Genomic DNA, 17,063 nt, shown 5'->3' with positions numbered 1-17,063 from the left:
AATCTTTACTATGACTCGGGAACAACGAGTCTTAGATAGTGATGGGAAGTTTGGATCATTTTACTGACTCGGATCTTTGAATCTCGTTCAGCAAAATGAACGGATCTTTTTTTCCGAGTCATTATGGCAAATGAGTTGACCTCTGCCTCCATCTACTGATTGTAGGTGCAATTGCAAGTCATTTAAATTTGACAAGTGTTTGTTTATCCACCAGATGGCAGTAATCTCCGACTTCACCATGCTACAGTCTTCATATTATTTGAATGAGTGCAACAGAGAAGTATGCATCTTCCCTAAAGTGAATGCTACATTAAAATCTTCTAATTTTATATAAAAAAAAAACATTAAAAAGTAGATAAAAAAAATTATAAATTGACAAATGTAAGGCCAATAAATTCAAGATGACCATAAATCCACCCCAAAACTGCACAAATGTAGAGTAAAAAAAATAATAAAATTATGGTACAACAAACTCTGTAACTGTCTGGGGTCTCTGGAGACTCCAAAATATCTGGAGAGTTGGCCTAAATGAACAGCCTAGAAGGCTTCATTTGACCCAAGGAGTTGGGTTGATGCGTCGGGGTGAGCGAGGGGTGCATTGATTCAACTGTCAGTGAATCCCTCCCATTAACCCAATGCTTGGGTTATACAAAATTACCCCAAAACTGGGTAGAGACCGAGAAAATAACCTTAACCCTAGGGTTGTATTTTACAATTCGGATTAACTGCTGCTATATGGCGCACAAACGCTATACCAGCCTGATTGCAGGAACAGGAGTTGGATCATCTTTGCTACGACTCCGTCTTCTAGATATGAAGGTGGCTCTCGAACAGTTGGTATTGAGAATAAACTTTTCCTCAAATCCACAAAGCAGTCTGGTGTAAAATGATTCGAACATAACCCCGGTAAAGTTGGTTTTATATCAGACATCCGCTGCACATTCCAGATTCTCTCTTCTATTTCTCAAGAAATAATGCATGATTCTACCAAGATTATAGTCGTCTCCTTTTATAGCATGTATTTTATATGAAATTTCTACCAAGTTCCCAAATTTATGATTTTTCTTTCTTTTTTCTTTTTTTTTTTTTGGAGTTCATTCCTAGTACTCTGAGGACAATTTCCCAAATCATTCGGCATGATTTCATTGCTCGAGGGAGCAATAGATGAAACATGTGGCACGTCGAATGAGTTGCTTGCCGATTGTATGATTGTCCTTGAGTTCTTCCAACAGCCAGTTATTCATTCTCATTAATAAAGTATTCAGAAAAAGAAAGGGAAAAAAAATCGGGTTTGTTTGTTTTCATTGACATCGATGTATTTCTGTCAGTTTGGTTCATATTGTACATGAGATTTGAATGATGAATGAACACAATCTTGCGTGGTATCGTGATACTTCAGCTGGTATAGTATCGTAAGCTACATTTATGGTATCATGACAACCCTAATATAAACGGAGCGTTTCAAAATGTTTCACAGGATCATCTTTTTATTTCATTCAGGTTTCATTTCTTGTCTTTTATGTTCATCAGTAATCTTTTCTGAGCTTTCTGGAACGTAAGAACCGCAAACACTAAAGTAAATATGATCAAATGGTATCAGCTCGCTATATTTTTCCACTATGAACAAGAGTTCGCTGATTTGGAATAGATGATGTTGTTTAGAAAGACCATTAGTGAGCTTACTCGGTCATGTTAGATAGAAAGCTTGCTAAGAAAGCTCCGCGAGTCATCAGGCTGAGATGGATTATGAGCTCACGTGAGAAACAATGAGTTTAAACCCAATTCTGGATTTCAAAATGAATGTTTAAAATCCACAACATTATGTATTTCCTCCTCTGGCTACAAAAATCTTTCCACACACAACAGCAATCGGGGCTTCGTGAGAAAATATTTTTTGACTTTAATGGCTTCATACTTGGACAAAAGGGCGAGGCCACTCTCGATCCCGCTCCTAGAAGACAACCATGGGTTAGAAGAGGTTCAAACTTAAGTGTGCAGGCATTTTTATTATTTTTTTTTTTACTTTCGACCATATGATTGGGAAAAAAACTTCTCCACTGAGTCTTGCAGCGTTGTTACTTGGTCCTGCAGGACAGCGTTCTTCTGCTCCAGAGTATCCTGAGTGCATGAAATTGATCAAATGCATTGTTGTAAACAGATGCTGTGGTATAATTAAAACTGCAGTGTTGACTTGTATGATTACGGTCGAGATATATAACTGATCAAAATGTCACACTGTTTGGTCAAAGTGTGTATTGTCTCTCTTGAAACGTTTTTAAGGTACACTTTTATTTTATTTGATTTATTTATTTATTTTTTTAACTATATGTAATATTTATGCATTTTATTTTTATCTTTAACTTGGATGTCCTGCTTGTATAATTCAGACGCTATGTTCTTGTACACGGTAACATTAAAAAGAGCATTCGCTTTAGCTAATTTTCTCTCAAAAAGGCTCTGGGAACTGTTGGGTGTTTGTTTGGGGTGTTTTTTTTTTTCCGAACACACCTGGCAACCCTGAGTTTACGTCACTTTTTCAGCACTGCAGATCTCATCCAAAAATAATAAATAAGACCATAATAATAACAACCACAAATAGAAAATTATTAATTAATTAATTGATTGATTCATTCATTCATTAGATAAGAAACGGAAAAATTTTTGAAATATGCGTGAAAGTATTTTAAGTGAAGAGCAATATCTCAGACTAAAGTTCAGTATGAAATTTGAAAATAAACTACATTTTCTAACGGTTTCCACTACAAATACCATTACAAACCATCAGCTAACCATTAAAACCATTACTGGTATCCACTAGACATAACATGCCACCAATAGAAGGCAACGGATTACCAGTAGAGACCCACAGGGACCATTACGGTTTCCATTCAAACCAATCCAATTCCCATTATAACCATTAGAAGCTACAGCTAACACTAGCGCAATATCAGCACTAGGTGGAGCTCTAGCTTTACAGATTTTAAAAAATCCATCCTCTTGTCCTTTAGCACAAGACTCATCCATATTTTATACTGTAGAATAACTTGAGTGTGGATCATTACCCCTGAGCTAACCCTGGAGTTATCATGACCTTTGCAAAGGTCATCAGTGACCACATGGTGACCGTCACACAGGAAGTTCAGCATCCTTTCTCTGTAATGTCCTTCCACATACATGTACTTAGTCTTAAAAAAAAAACAACAACATACACACACACACACACACACACACACACACACACACACACATGCACACACAATACAGTCCAAAAATGTGACAAACTCATTTCTATAGCAGTTGGTGGGCAGAGCAAAGCCAGACATAGACATGTATTAGTACTTTTTTGGCTGGAAGTGTGTGTTTACTTTTGAAATTGGCTATGGGTGAAGGAACATTATGGCTTTTTGATGGTCGCCAGAGAAAGATTAGACACAATAATAAGATCCACATACTCAGACTTTATGGGCATGTTTAGCAATTATTCCTAGTCTTACCCGAAATGTGACAGCAAAAGCATGTGACTTGAAGATTTGGTGCGATTGTGAAAGATGTTTATAGCACCCTGGAAAACAAGCTGATGAGTATGACATGGAATAACACAGCACCAAGGTACGAAGCAGTTTTAGCAAGCTCACAGAAACGACCTAGTCAAAGGAAATAAACACGACATTAAAAAAAAAAGTTAAAAATCGATCTTATGTGTCAATGTTACAACCTGAGTAGAATTGTTGCCCTTTAGGATCACGCTTTATTTTATTGGCCATGAGCCATGGTGCTCACTGTGGGGTCCGGGGATCGCCCTGGGGTTCGTGATATATATCCAGTGGAACCCAACATTTTTGACCTCACATGACAGCATTAGAGATTACGATCAACTATAATCAACGCTGTTAAGGTTATTATTTTCAAATTATAACCAGGATTGGTTTTATGTGATGTTAATAAGATGCCTCCAGGGTCGGGGTTCGCGTCCCACCGTGGCCCTGTGTGTGCGGAGTTTGCATGTTCTCCCCGTGCTGCGGGGGTTTCCTCCGGGTACTCCGGTTTCCTCCCCCAGTCCAAAGACATGGGGGATTGGCATATCCAAAGTGTCCGTGGTGTATGAATGGGTGTATGAATGGGTGTGTGAATGTGTATGTGATTGTACCCTGTGATGGATTGGCACCCTGTCCAGGGTGTACCCCATTGTGTCCGATGCCTCCCGCGATAGGCTCCGTGACCCTGAAAAGGATAAGCGGTATAGAAGATGGATGGCTGGATGGATCTGGTTCAGTGGATAAAAAAAGCTCTAATCAATTCGAATAAATGAATATTATGACGCTACGGATTTGCCCCATAGTCTTTAAAATCAAATCTGTGCTCTGAAGAGTTGGTCCTTACACATCGATGCTGAAAAAAAAAATCTCAGTACAAACCATCACAGAATCTCCCTTTATACGCATTAAAACCATTTCAAATTCTATGAGCGTTTCTGTTGCTTGTTTGTTTGTTTGTCTGTTTTCAAGCAAGGACACTCTGGATTGAGAACCAAAGAAATCTGAAGACAAGTGGATACTATATACAAGTGGCTCTCGACGGCAATTTAACTATTCAAATATTAGGTTCGTTATATGTAAACGTTTACAATATTTTGTCAGTGTATTGCAGCATATTGTGAACTTGTGAATATTCCACTGACCAAAACACTTTAAGTCCAAGCAGACATTATTTATAGGCATCTTGTTTTTGAGTTAATGCGGTTTGGAAGTGAGCAGTGATCCAGAAAGGCCAATAACTGTCAAAAACACAATGATAAATATAATAACTTTGACAATATCGGTTTATGATACAGTGTAACACCGTAATAAAACCAGGGATCCCTGACTATGTTTCATGGACCCCAATTTGAGCACTGCTGCTATAAATTATAAACTAGTCCACTATATATATATATATATATATATTGCCAAACAGAGAATGTTGATTATAAAAGTTATTACAACACAAATCTGTCAAAAATGCCCTTCATATGTTTCTTGTGGATTTTTTTTGGATTTTCAGTTTTGTTTTTTGTTTTTTCACGTTCTGTAGAAGTCATCAAATTGTTTTCTTGGGCTTTTATATTAAAACAGCATGACTGCGACTGTAAAAGTGCATAGCTAAAGATCCTTCTCATTATGCCAGGAATGGTAATTATGTGTTTAAGAGGAATGTCCTATGGTGTGCCAGTCTCAGTAGTGCAAAGCCCTTTCCTCTACATCTCTGAGGAATGCGAACCAGAACACCCCCCAGAGAGCAGCATCCTTTTCGGACCATCTGTCGTCCATCACATGTGGATCCAGTCCAGGCTCGGCTTCAGCTCCAGTCTGGTTTAAACAGGAATGAAAGCGCACACCTCCACTTGGCCACTAGGGACTACAGTGAGCCACTTTTACTAAGGTCCTGGTGTGTCTGGTTTCGCTCTGGTCTCCAGACAGACTAAAGGGAACCCTGTTGTTGTTTGTGTGTGTGTGTGTGTGTGTGTGTTATATCATTTTCTATCGAATGTAACAGATGAGGTAACGCCAATTCTTTATTTTTTCAAATGTGAAGTTTATTGGATGACAACATACATTACTTCAACATACAAAATCGACCACATTTACAAATATATTATCGCAGACATAAAAACGTATTCTATCACCATATAACACAAATGAATGATATACATCCTACCATATACAACAATGCCCATATTCCTTTAATCCTGTACAAAAATAGCTCTCTATAAGTAGTATAAAGTATAAAACAATTAAATAACAATATCTTGACTTGTTTTTTTTTGGCATATATACATATACTGGGAATAAAAAAATACATATAGATTGCACATATCTCTAAACAAAACAAAACAACAGTAATAATAATAATAATAATAATAACAATGTTCAAGTAGCATAACAATCCTTTTACGGATCCTTACGGCATTTGATATAAAATCTAAAGATTCATTCCTCATACAGTGTCCAAAAACAGAGTTTGTGACGGGAAACTTTCATGGCGATATATATTCTTATTCTTATAATCCTTCAAATCTCCTCAGAATGAACAATCCACATCTTTCCCTGTTGAATACAATGGATTAAAGTCCAGAGTGGGTTCGCTTTGTTGTTGTTTGTTTTCTTTCCGATAGAGCATGTTGAAGTCACTGTGCACTCGGAATGTGTTTGGGTCCCATAATCCCACTGAATAGTCCACCTGAGGAGCAGCGATATTCTGTCCCGTTAGAGGAGGTTCATTCTTCAGCCCCAGTTCCTGTGGCCTTTCCTTTCTACACCACTCCAGTCCACTCCACTCCTCCGGAGATCAGTGCACCGATCATACACTTGCATACCAACCCAGAAAGTTGCAGTGCTCCACCACAGAACTCCTCCGTTTCTGTCTCTCATTCACAGTGCTTGCGGAACAGCCGTTGTTGTTTTTTTTTGTTGCGCTTCGGGTGAGCCGCGGCTGCTGTCCCAGCCGCTCGCCTTGCGAAAGAATGTGCCGGAGAACTCTTGGCAGGAGAAATCTCAGCGTTCCATGCAGTCCCCTCGGCTGGCGTCCCGCTCATGTCCGTCTGAGCAGCGCGTCCAGCTTGTGCAGCCTCCACACTGGCTTCAAGTGGCCACCCTGCATGTCTAACTTCATCTGCCTGTCAGGGACGGCCCTGCGCCTGCGCCCGTAACCCAGCGGGCTTATCTTGTCAGCAGGGGCGCTGCTGACTTTGTTCTTGTTGTTGAGTATGTGCAGGCGGTGTGCTAGGTCGTGTACCGTGCACGTGCCCAGTGAGCAGCCCGACCTCCGCGACTGGTTGACGGAGTTCTTGGAGCGCTTGGTTCGCACACCGATGCCAGTGCTGGACAAGACGACAAAAGACGAAAGAAGCATGTTCATTCCTGCTCTGCGTTATGTTTTACGCTTTATTACGCACACCTTATTGTGCTTATTGTTATTAAAAGTAATAAATTCCTTACCTGGAATGTGGAAGCAGGGTGTCTTTGACATCGTCGGGTCGGACAAATTGCCCGGGCTCGGCTTCCTTCAGTGCAGACAGACTACTCAGATCCCTTTTGGTCCTCTGGAGCCCGATGCTGATGTAGATAAGAAGAAACCCGATTAGAAATTGTCCGAATCTATGCACTGCTCGTATTAATAATCCTCTGCAATAAGAGGACCCGGTTGTAAACTCACCTTCTTTTTAAAACTTGGCTGAGGTTTAGTTTTGCACTGTCCACAACACTGGGTGTGACAGTGAGCAGCAGACAGCAGCAGAAGAACGACAGAACAATCAGTTTCATTTTCGCCTGAAATCTGTGGAAGAAGAAAAAGAAGGAATATCTTGTTAGATTGTTAACTAGAAACATGTTCAAATACAGCCTTTAGTCCATGCAGCTCCAATTATTCACTCTGCCAAGCCAAGCCAAGCCAAGCTCTGCTCTGCACTGCACTGACTTTTGGTCACAAGAGTCCAAAAAGCGGTCTCCACTTGTGCGGAAAAAAAAAAGCAGGGAAAGGAAAAAAAAGGTCATGCTCCGTGCAAATAAGTAAACTAGTCATCGGAGCAGAGGAGGGACAAGGACAAAGGCTACAGAGGATGACCGAGCTCTACAAACGTGTGAGCTTTGATCTCTCTGCAGCTTGTCTGACTCTACTCAGCTCCACAGTTACATCAGCTGCACTTCTTAAAGACTGAAAAGCAAGTGCAAAAGTGCAAAAGCAAAAGCGAACACCGGTGCAACGGAAAAGGTTTTAGACTTATGAGATTTAGCACCTATGAACATACACACGAGATAAGACCTGTACTTATATAACAACAAAACCTCATATAACCTCATCTAATCAAGTAGACTTCAGCCCTGATCTAAATAAAGAGTAGAGTCAATGATGCAGTGCTGCAGTAGGGATGAATATGTACCTGTGTTATTCAGGTTAGGCTTGTGTAGGAGTCCGTACAGACGCAGTAATCCACCAGATCCGTCTCTCTCTCTCTCTCTCTCTCTCTCTGTCTCTCTCTGTCTCTCTGTGAGTGAGTGTGTTCACGCAGCTGTGACACTCGGCTATTAGTCTGACTCAACACAAGCACACATCAGAGCATTTATACTAGAGGTAGGAGGGGCTGCATGTCTCTCTCTCTCGCTCTCTCTCTCTCTCTCTCACACACACACACACACACACACACACACACACCCACACACCCAAGCCAGGATTTCCAGTCTATAGCAGTCCCCAAGCATGAGGAATATCACGAACACTTTGCAATTCTATGCTTTTTGCTTTGTTTTGTTTTTGCTTTCAGTAAATGCAGGTTAGTAATACCAAGGACATGAGTCACGTGATAATTACGTAATTAGAGATCTAGTGCCTACATGTCTGACAACTGAAGAAAAAAAAAAAAACACTAAATCAATTGTACTCCTGGTATTATTACTCATGGCCAAAGTATTCGGGAGGGTGAAAGAAACATGTGAAAATATGTGCGCCCTCAGAGATGACAAATCTGGACGTAATTTTGAATAAATAAATAAATAAATAAATAAATAAATAAAAGATGAACTTTTGGCACCAAAAAAGCATTTTTGGGTCATTAGAGAAATGATAAGTTATAAATGCTTTATAAGAAAAGGAATTTTGTCAATGAGATCGTTTTGTTCGATTACTTAGAAGTATCCCGTATTTATTTTTTCCCAATGAAAAATAAAATTTTGAAAAATGTATTACCAGTAATAACACTTCTCTGTACTGAAAACACACACGAGGCACGTGGGGTAATATAATGTCAAACTGGGTCATCAAGCAGATGTTGATTACAAGCCCCTAGAGGGGTGAAAAATTTAAATGAGAAAAATACCATTCGGATGAACAGTTGACTTGAGACTGGTTGCTGTGCATCTTCCAGGGTTTGTTTTTGTTTGTTCTACTTTGCAAAGACATTATTTAATGAACCACACACACACACACACACACACACACACACACACACACACACACACACACACACACACACTTGTTGGTTTAAAGTACCAGTTCTTAAAGTGGGGTCCATGAAGCATCTCGATCAAGATTAGGGATCTAGGACTCGCCTCCAAGAGCAGTCTTGAGATGTTTTCTGTATTGACTTGGACTTGTTTCAGATTTATTGTACTTGGACTTGTCTCGGTCTTGAGCGCTGGTCTTGCTTAATATGGTGCCGGTCTCAATGTGGATTAGAATGATGTCCTTCTTCTAGTAAACAGCCTAATCATTGGAGCAAATGCATGAATGAAGCCAACTAGCTGAAGTCCAGGATTGGATTGGAAAATTTTGATGGTTTTCAGACTTGGGGCAGTGGTGGTTTGACGGTGAAGGCTCTGGGTTACTGGGTTGTTTGAGGTTTAAGGCTCTGGGTTACTGATTGGAAGGTCGGGTTCGAGCCCCAGCACTGCCAGGCTTGTTGGGCCCTTGAGCAAGGCCCTTATCCTTCTCTGCTCCAGGGGGCGCTGTATCATGGCTGACCCTGCACTCTGACCCCAACCTCCTAACATGCTGGGGTATGCGAGGAAAAGAATTTCACTGTGCTGTAATGTATACATGACCAATAAAGACTCCTTATCATTATCTTGACTCTTGCTTTCGCTTGGATACGATCTTGGTCTTCGCTCTATCTCGGCTAGACTTGGACTTGGATTTGGCTTGAATACAGTCCTACCGTTTAAAGTTATTCTATTTATTGTCCGGTTCGACAGGTCAATAGCTCGTTGGGTTAATCCAAATCTCAATAACTCATAAAGAAGTCGCATATAAATAAATAAATAAACAAACAAACAAACAAATAAATAATGCCAATTTTAGAAGTCTTGTGAGCGGAAAGTTCAAGAATAAAAGCTCACCGATTCACGGTGTGTAGCCGAAATATTATTACGCACGTTAAAAATAATGAGCCTGATATCTGAATAACTGGATTCTATTCAACAAAATGAATCTGTACGCTGTACAGACCTGCGGATTCGGATTTTTATTCTTCTTTACGGTTGAAGGCTGCCAAATGTTCGAGAAGCCTTGGTATATATCGGTCTTGTATATGAAATGACTAACTAATGACGAATTAACCTTTAACATTATTCACGTTCTATCTGGTGTAGTCTGTTAGGTAAATATTTGTTGGAAATTACAGGAATCAACAGATACCTCGATATTTTGGAATGCAAATACATTACTTCAGACTTATTAATCAACTACCGTCAGGGTCGGCATTGTTTATTTGGAAGTGCTGGAATTTCCTGTGATTGTTTTATCTACTCATCGACATACAAACACGGCCGTGTATAAAAGAATGTGACACTCATGGGTTACGTTACAGCCGGTATATAACGACTGTTTGGAAAATTTTAATTGATGCCAGACGAAGCGTAATTGTCGTGAATGTCGCTGATTTATCCTTTCATGGACTGATTGAAAGTTCACGCACCAGGATAACGGCCCCATGTGGGGTTGTTTCTGACTTAGGCCTTATATGGATGTTGTTTGCTGAGTCATTATGATGCGAATCGAGGAAATAATGTGTCATGTTAAATGAATATGAACGGTCAGGTGATATTACCTGTATTAAAAAAAAATGGATGTATTTAGCACGATGGTATTCGATTCTCAGAAATTGCACTGTATTAGAAGAACAGTTTGTGTGAGTTATATATTAGCCTGTCCTCGCTACGAGCTTGAGCTAATGAACGATTGAAGCTTCCTGGTATAGCAGAGTGCAGTTCTTTGAATGTTTGAAAAAGTTAGGTATGTTTTCCACCTGCCATAATGAGGGACTGCTAGGAGAGGACTGCAGTTGGAGTCTGTATAGAGTATATATTATATATTCAGCCAATCAGGTCGCAGAAGCGCGATGCAGATAGAGGTCAAGAGCGTCAAACTTTTAGGACTACAACAGCATCGGGCTTCACTCTTTTCAGCCAAGAAGAGAATCTGTTTTGTAGCGTTTAGTGTTTGTTGTATAGTTTATTGTCTTTAATGACTGTCTGTCACTGTGTTAGTGCTCATATGTTAAAGGATATTATATCGTTCCATCCGATTACATCCACCTGTGATTAGACAGAGTTTTTTTTTTCGCCAGTATTGCAGCCAAAAATTCTTGACTTTGCTGAGGCTTTTAATTTTTTTTTTTTTTAACAAATTTGTGAATCGGCGAAATCGCAATCGCACGAAATTGTTTCGCGCACTCTCGCGCTGTGATGTTTGTTGGTAAACGAGACCTTTTAGTTCGATGCACTTGAATCGAAGGGGGCTTTGGATGAATGCGCGTCGCAATGACGTCACACGACGCGTCTCGGCCCGCATCTGCGGAAAATCTGCGGTAATTTTGAAAAATCGCAACGATCTGTTCGTAATGTTGTGGAGTTTCCTGGATTTTGTGTTCATTTCTGTGACTGGAAGATTGCGAAATCCTGGAAATAAATTCAGTGTACCTCCTCAATACAAATTCTCAGTACAGTATGGACTCAATCGAGTCGATTCACGTGACTACGCAGACAGGCTAATAGCTATCATTTTCTTATTATAACCTATGAGTTTCTTCCCACTCATTGTCAGCTTCACTGTTGGCTGGAGATGTTTGCTTGGTGGACTGTTTCTCATTCCAGCAGTGACACCGAGAAATAAAAGCAGCTGAAGCTTTGACATAAGTTTAAAACGTCTACACGTGGAACCTTAATGCTTCCCGGCTTGACATGATGATAGAGATTGCGTAACTTCTTAACCAACATGGAGACAGATGGAAGTCTTTCTAACAAGAGCGTGGCACGCCACACGGGTGGCACAAGGTGGCAGTTGCCACCCGTAAAACAAGCGTCACCGCATTGCCTCAAATTTGATCTTAAATCGATTTCACTTCTATCCTTTTTCGGTGAGATCTGATATTTCTAGACCGTTCATGCAGGCTTAAAGGAAAACTTCACCCTGAACCACATTTGATGTATTTAGTAAATCCGGCGTTCATTTGTTGGTTGGTGCTGCATCGTCGTTATCTCAAACATAAGGGACAGTGTGCTGGTTTTCATTGCTAGCTCCTAAGAAAGAAAAAAAACCCCAGCAAGAACTTGTTTTTGAGCTTTACTCAACAAATTCAGCCGACTTCATATTCGAGGACATATTAATAAGAAATCAAGCTTAGAAGTAGTGTTGACGTTGACGCTTAGCTAGTTAGCACACCGTGAGATGAACACGTTGACATTGACATGGCATTGACAGCAGTATTATCATGAAAGTCGAAGCTTTGCAAGCTAATCTGTTTGAGGACAGTGTACAGGAGGAGGTAAGAGAGCTGGGCAGACTGAAGTATTAAAGCGTTGCTGCGTCTCTCTCTTTAGGTAGAGAGATAAATCCCACTGCATCACTATCAGCAGGTAGTCGAACGGAATTGTGGGTAATGTACAGTTACAGTAATGTAATATAACCTGTATGTACAGGGTAATGTACTGTATGAAACCTACGTGTAAACAGATCGACATGTTGATGAAAGACGTTTAAATGTTCCCTTGTGTCAGAATTTCATTACAAAATAAAACTGTAAGCAGTAAAAAAAAAAAAAAAAAAAACGATTTCATTTTGTTACAGCTCCAGGATTCCGGGTTCGATCGTCATCCTCGGGTTATGTTCTGACCTGTTCTCCTAGTGTCTGTGTAGGTTTCCTCCGAGTTCTCTGGTTTCCTCCTACACTACATGACCACTACATATAAAAGTATAGTATGTGACCATTACCTCCATATGTGCTCGTTGAACATCTCATTCCAGGATTGCTGTCATAATAACTTCTACGCTTCCGGGAAGGGTTTCCGCTAGATTCTGTCGAGATTTGTGCTCATTCAGTCACAAAAGCGAGCGTGGGGCGCAATATGCGTTCCGGTTCATCCTAAAGGTGTTCAGCGGGTTTGCGGTCAGGGCTCTGTGCAGGACACTCGAGTTCTTCTGCTCCAATCTTGGCAGAGCATGTCTTCATGGACCTGGAACAGGTTTAGTTTGAGAAGGTTGAAGGGAAATTGCAATGCTAGCGCGTACAAAGACATTCTATACAAAGGTGTGCTTCCAACTTTGTGGGGAAAAAAGTTCGAGGAAGAAGACATATTGGGTATAACGGTCAGGGGTGTGCAAATTTTTGGTCATATAGGCTAGTGCATGCCGGTAGGTGGATAGATGACTCTAAATTGTCTCTAGGTGTGAATAAGTTTGTGTATGGTGGCCTTGGGCCTTGTACAAGCCCGGTATAGACTCCAGATCCACCTCCACCCTGACTAGGATAAAACGCCTCCTCAAGATGAACGAATGAGCATTCATTCTGGGTTTAATCTCTTTACGGTGTATTCTCTCTCCCTCCCAAAAAACAAATGGATTTAATTTTAAAATCCTCAACACCATGATGTGTTCTTGGGTAACAGTGAGCAACAGACAGCAGCAGCCAAGGCTGAAGTCTTCGAGCGCGCGCGCCCACGCCCATACAGCGGGGCTCGCGAGCCTTTGCGCCTGCGCACTCGAGGCGTCGGTGTCAAACATGGCTGTGCTTTTGAAGAAAGAAAAATGCTGAATTGTGCTGGAGGACTTGGAAGAAAAAAGAGTCAAACATGGCTAGACTGGCTGACTATTTCATCATCGTTGGATATGACCACGAAAAAACGGGTGAGTTCCTTAAGAAAGTGAAAGAGAGAGAGAGGAAGAGAGAGAGTGAGAGAGACTTCATGTTGTGGTTTATGCAGGCCGCCCAGTTTGGGGGCAGCCATAGCTTAGCATAGTTTATCTTAGCATTATCATAACATTTATGTGTGTAAAAATGTAAATTGAGGAGTGTGTGTGTGTGATGAGTAAACTTTATTAAGGAGGAATGAAATGTTCCGACATTCAGAGAGAACAGAATACACTCCTGGACTTAATATAATTATAATAATATCTACTTCATCAAGAACACTCAAATTAGACATTAGAAAGTTTAGGAACATCTCCAAACAATTTAAAAAAAGCGAATTAATGTTAACAAATATGAACGAGAGGAATGTCAACAAACACACAAGCGTTGTTTGTGTCCGTGCGGCGCTCGTGCTGTGTTCTTCAAAACACAAACCGCCACTCAGGCGTCTCGTGCTTGTGTTTATTTCCGGTTTAACGCCGCGTTGATTTGATTGGTTTATTTAGTTTTAACTGATCATGCACAACACACATTGAGTCTCTGTTCAGGGGGGAAAAATATACTGGTTTCCATTCCATATCCCAGATCCTGTGTTGTATGGGAAGGGCTGTGTGTGTATTTGCGCGCGCACGCGCGCGTGTGTGCAGAACTCACGCGCTTCCGCTTGTTGTGGAAACCGGATGCGGTGCTCCAGAACGACAGGAAACAGGAGGGGATTATTACTTGTGATGAGAGCTTGGAAATGCACAATAATGCTGAGCTCATTGCTCACACAGGAACTCCAGTCCCATCTACTGCTTATGTTTCACGCTACATATAACAACACAGTGCACTGTGGAGTTCTGGATTCTGATCAGCAGCAGTGTTGCTGGAAAAGAAGAAGAAGAAAAGTGCTTTAAATGAACAGTTACTAACTGTACTACATGTTTACAGTATGTGTGTGAGGAATTACACACGACAGACCTGGCGGTTATATGGAAATAATGCAAGCTCGGGTGGTGTGATGTGGCACAACGCGCAAGCGGAGTGCCAATGCATCAGCCGTCCATCCATCTTCTATACCGCTTATCCTTCTTCAGGGTCACGGGGGAACCTGGAGCCTATCCCAGGGAGCATCGGGCACAAGGCGGGGTACACCCCGGACAGGGTGCCAATGCCAATGCACCATGAAATGCATTATTTTTGTATAACCACCGGGTCTGGAGTGTGTGTCTTCACTTTTCACTGTTTTACATCAATGATTGCAATGTTTAGTTTATCAGTGAACAACATGCTGGACATTTGAACAGTTTAACGTTTGTGTGTCAATTAAAAAAAGTTACACACGGGTCCATAGAGGACAAAAATATCCATGTCAAAAAACTGTCATAGAAATATTATATATTCATATATTTTTCCACTTTCACTGACGTAGGTTTTTAAAATTTTTATTTTTTTTTTACCAGCATCAGTTCTGTAATATCTCGTATAAAATAACACATAACGAAGTACATTTGGCTCATGCTTTTCGTAAAAAAATTGCAAAGACTTACGTTGTTATGGTTTTTCTGAGGATTTGTTTATTCAGCGTTTAGGGGAGGAGTCTCCAGCGTCAGTGCTTTGTAACAGTCAGTCAGTAAGGACATTTTGCCGTTTCCCGACCGATATGACTGTTGATCGCTTATTTCGCAGAAGCTCCACAACAATGAACGTAACTATAATCAGATAAAAAAAAGTGACTTGAGGTTCTTTTAATAAATAAAATGTTTGGCCTTTTAAAAAAAAATCTATCAGTCATTCAGTAAATTTGTGTGTAAATGTTTGTGTGAGCTGAACTAAAAATGTTTGGAAATGCTGATTTTCTTCGTGAGTACGTCGGTCACTCGTAAAGTGGTACGCGTGTTCCTGACATGGCTCATTTGCATGTAGTGACGCCCACAACACTCCATAAAAGGTCAAGGGGACAGCCAGATGGGAGTGCGAAATGAACAATCAGGGTAAAGGCTGAAAGACGGAAGTGGAAGCTATTTTGACTCGCTTCTATACCAATAAAAATATTTGTAATAATAATAAATAAGTGCTATATTTTCCATCAGGAGACCGGCCCGTACCACGATGCGGGATTAGTGTCTTTGCTATTTTCTTGGACTCGACTCGGTGTCTTTCGCACATCACGTTCCAGTCCAGTAGGTTGTTATTTGTTGTTACGCAATATGAAGTCATCTCTCAATATTTGAGATTTAGACGTGTAGTTGCTTGCGTTACGTCTTAGCTATACGTTAATAGCAAGAAAGCAAACTCTGGACACCAAACACGCCTTGGTTGATCATTTAGGGTCAGGAAAAATGTACTCTTTGGATATTCTGCTCATGTACGTGCGCTCGCCAAATGTTATATCATGTTAGAAGTGAGCCAGAACACTACCGAGCGTTATTAAAATCAGTTGTTTTTCTCTCCGACGCCGAAATCCTCGCCCAAACCGATCCCGGAGTCCTGCTGCCCTGCACGTTTCAGTGTGTTTTTTTTTTCTTTCATCTCTAAAAAACACTCGGATCAGGTGCGCGGCCTAACAAAGTGAAAATAACAGATTATCTGAGGCAAGGATGCCCCAAGCCCAGGGGCCGGGAACCACCGGTGTACGTTACATAAGCCATGTCACGGAGTATTTACAGCCGCCTGTTATTCCAGACTTCACATTCCTGCTAATGATCCATGGATCATTCCAATCCACGGAAAATTCCGTGCGAGATTCTGGCACGGCGGACTAGCTCATGCAAAGAGGATTTTTATCATAATTTTTTTTAAAAGTCAGGACGGTTGTAAATACAGCAGCCAAGTAAAGTGTCTCAGTGATGCATAGAGCTCAGTCGCTTTAAACGGTCCACCAGGAACTGGACTTTATCCAGGGATTTGACTTAATAGCCGAGTCCGCAGTGTCAGTTGTGGCACTGATTCTATTGAGTAGGTAAACATTCAGTACGTTTACACGGACAACGATATTCCGATTTTAAGACGATACTCTGATTAAGAAACTAGCATGTAAACAACGATTATCGATGACCTTAATCCGATTAAAGTCATACTCAAAGTAAACACAAATCATATTAAGACATGTGGAGTATTCCTGTTTTAGTCGCATTATCGACGTGCGTTACAGACATGTACACAGCTTAATCACACTATTAACGTCGTGTGAGAGTTTTCACCGCTTTTTGAGACGGGTCACGTACACACACGGCAGCGCTCAACCGTTTGACGGCGAACGAGAGCACGGCTGCGTCCCAAACCGCGTACTTACCTACTATAGGCCTGTAGTAGGAGAAATGCATGCATCTCGGCTACTATATAAACGGTAAGTACGCGGATTGGGACGCAGACCACGGCTTTAAGGAGTCGTCTATTTGCACGTACAGCATGGCAAATAATTAAC

The 17,063-nt window shown here is 40.9% G+C and overlaps 2 protein-coding genes across 5 annotated transcripts in view; one reads left to right on the top strand and one right to left on the bottom strand.

Moving 5' to 3' along the window:
* Positions 1 to 5,547: 5,547 nt before the first annotated feature.
* adma (adrenomedullin a) lies at positions 5,548 to 8,178 on the bottom strand. Its single transcript, XM_053635603.1, has 4 exons — positions 7,916 to 8,178; positions 7,192 to 7,311; positions 6,975 to 7,091; positions 5,548 to 6,856 (listed from the first exon to the last, which is right to left on the bottom strand). The coding sequence occupies exons 2-4, from the start codon at positions 7,296 to 7,298 to the stop codon at positions 6,568 to 6,570; spliced, it is 513 nt and encodes a 170-aa protein (XP_053491578.1). The 5' UTR covers positions 7,299 to 7,311; positions 7,916 to 8,178; the 3' UTR covers positions 5,548 to 6,567.
* A 5,332-nt stretch (positions 8,179 to 13,510) lies between these two features.
* sbf2 (SET binding factor 2) overlaps positions 13,511 to 17,063 on the top strand; it is a 120,540-nt gene continuing 116,987 nt past the window's right edge. For all 4 annotated transcript variants that reach the window (XM_053635194.1, XM_053635193.1, XM_053635192.1 and 1 more), the window contains exon 1: positions 13,511 to 13,650. In XM_053635194.1, coding sequence (XP_053491169.1) covers positions 13,596 to 13,650 — 55 coding nt within the window. In that variant the 5' untranslated portion in view covers positions 13,511 to 13,595. The remainder of the gene's footprint in view (positions 13,651 to 17,063) is intronic.

Source organism: Ictalurus furcatus, chromosome 10, assembly GCF_023375685.1.
Source record: "Ictalurus furcatus strain D&B chromosome 10, Billie_1.0, whole genome shotgun sequence".
In the NCBI taxonomy this organism is placed as follows: Eukaryota; Metazoa; Chordata; class Actinopteri; order Siluriformes; family Ictaluridae; genus Ictalurus; species Ictalurus furcatus.
The sequence above is the reverse complement of the archived record's forward strand: the minus strand, read 5'-3'. Positions and strand labels throughout refer to the sequence as shown.

Bases quoted from the DNA above. Each gene is read 5' to 3' on its own strand.
- adma (XM_053635603.1), bottom strand. From the start codon at position 7,298: ATGAAACTGATTGTTCTGTCGTTCTTCTGCTGCTGTCTGCTGCTCACT. The intron at 7,092-7,191 runs GTGAGTTTACAA...TATCTACATCAG, and splicing joins AGCCAAGTTTTAAAAAGAAG to CATCGGGCTCCAGAGGACCA. The intron at 6,857-6,974 runs GTAAGGAATTTA...CGTCTTGTCCAG, and splicing joins ACCCTGCTTCCACATTCCAG to CACTGGCATCGGTGTGCGAA.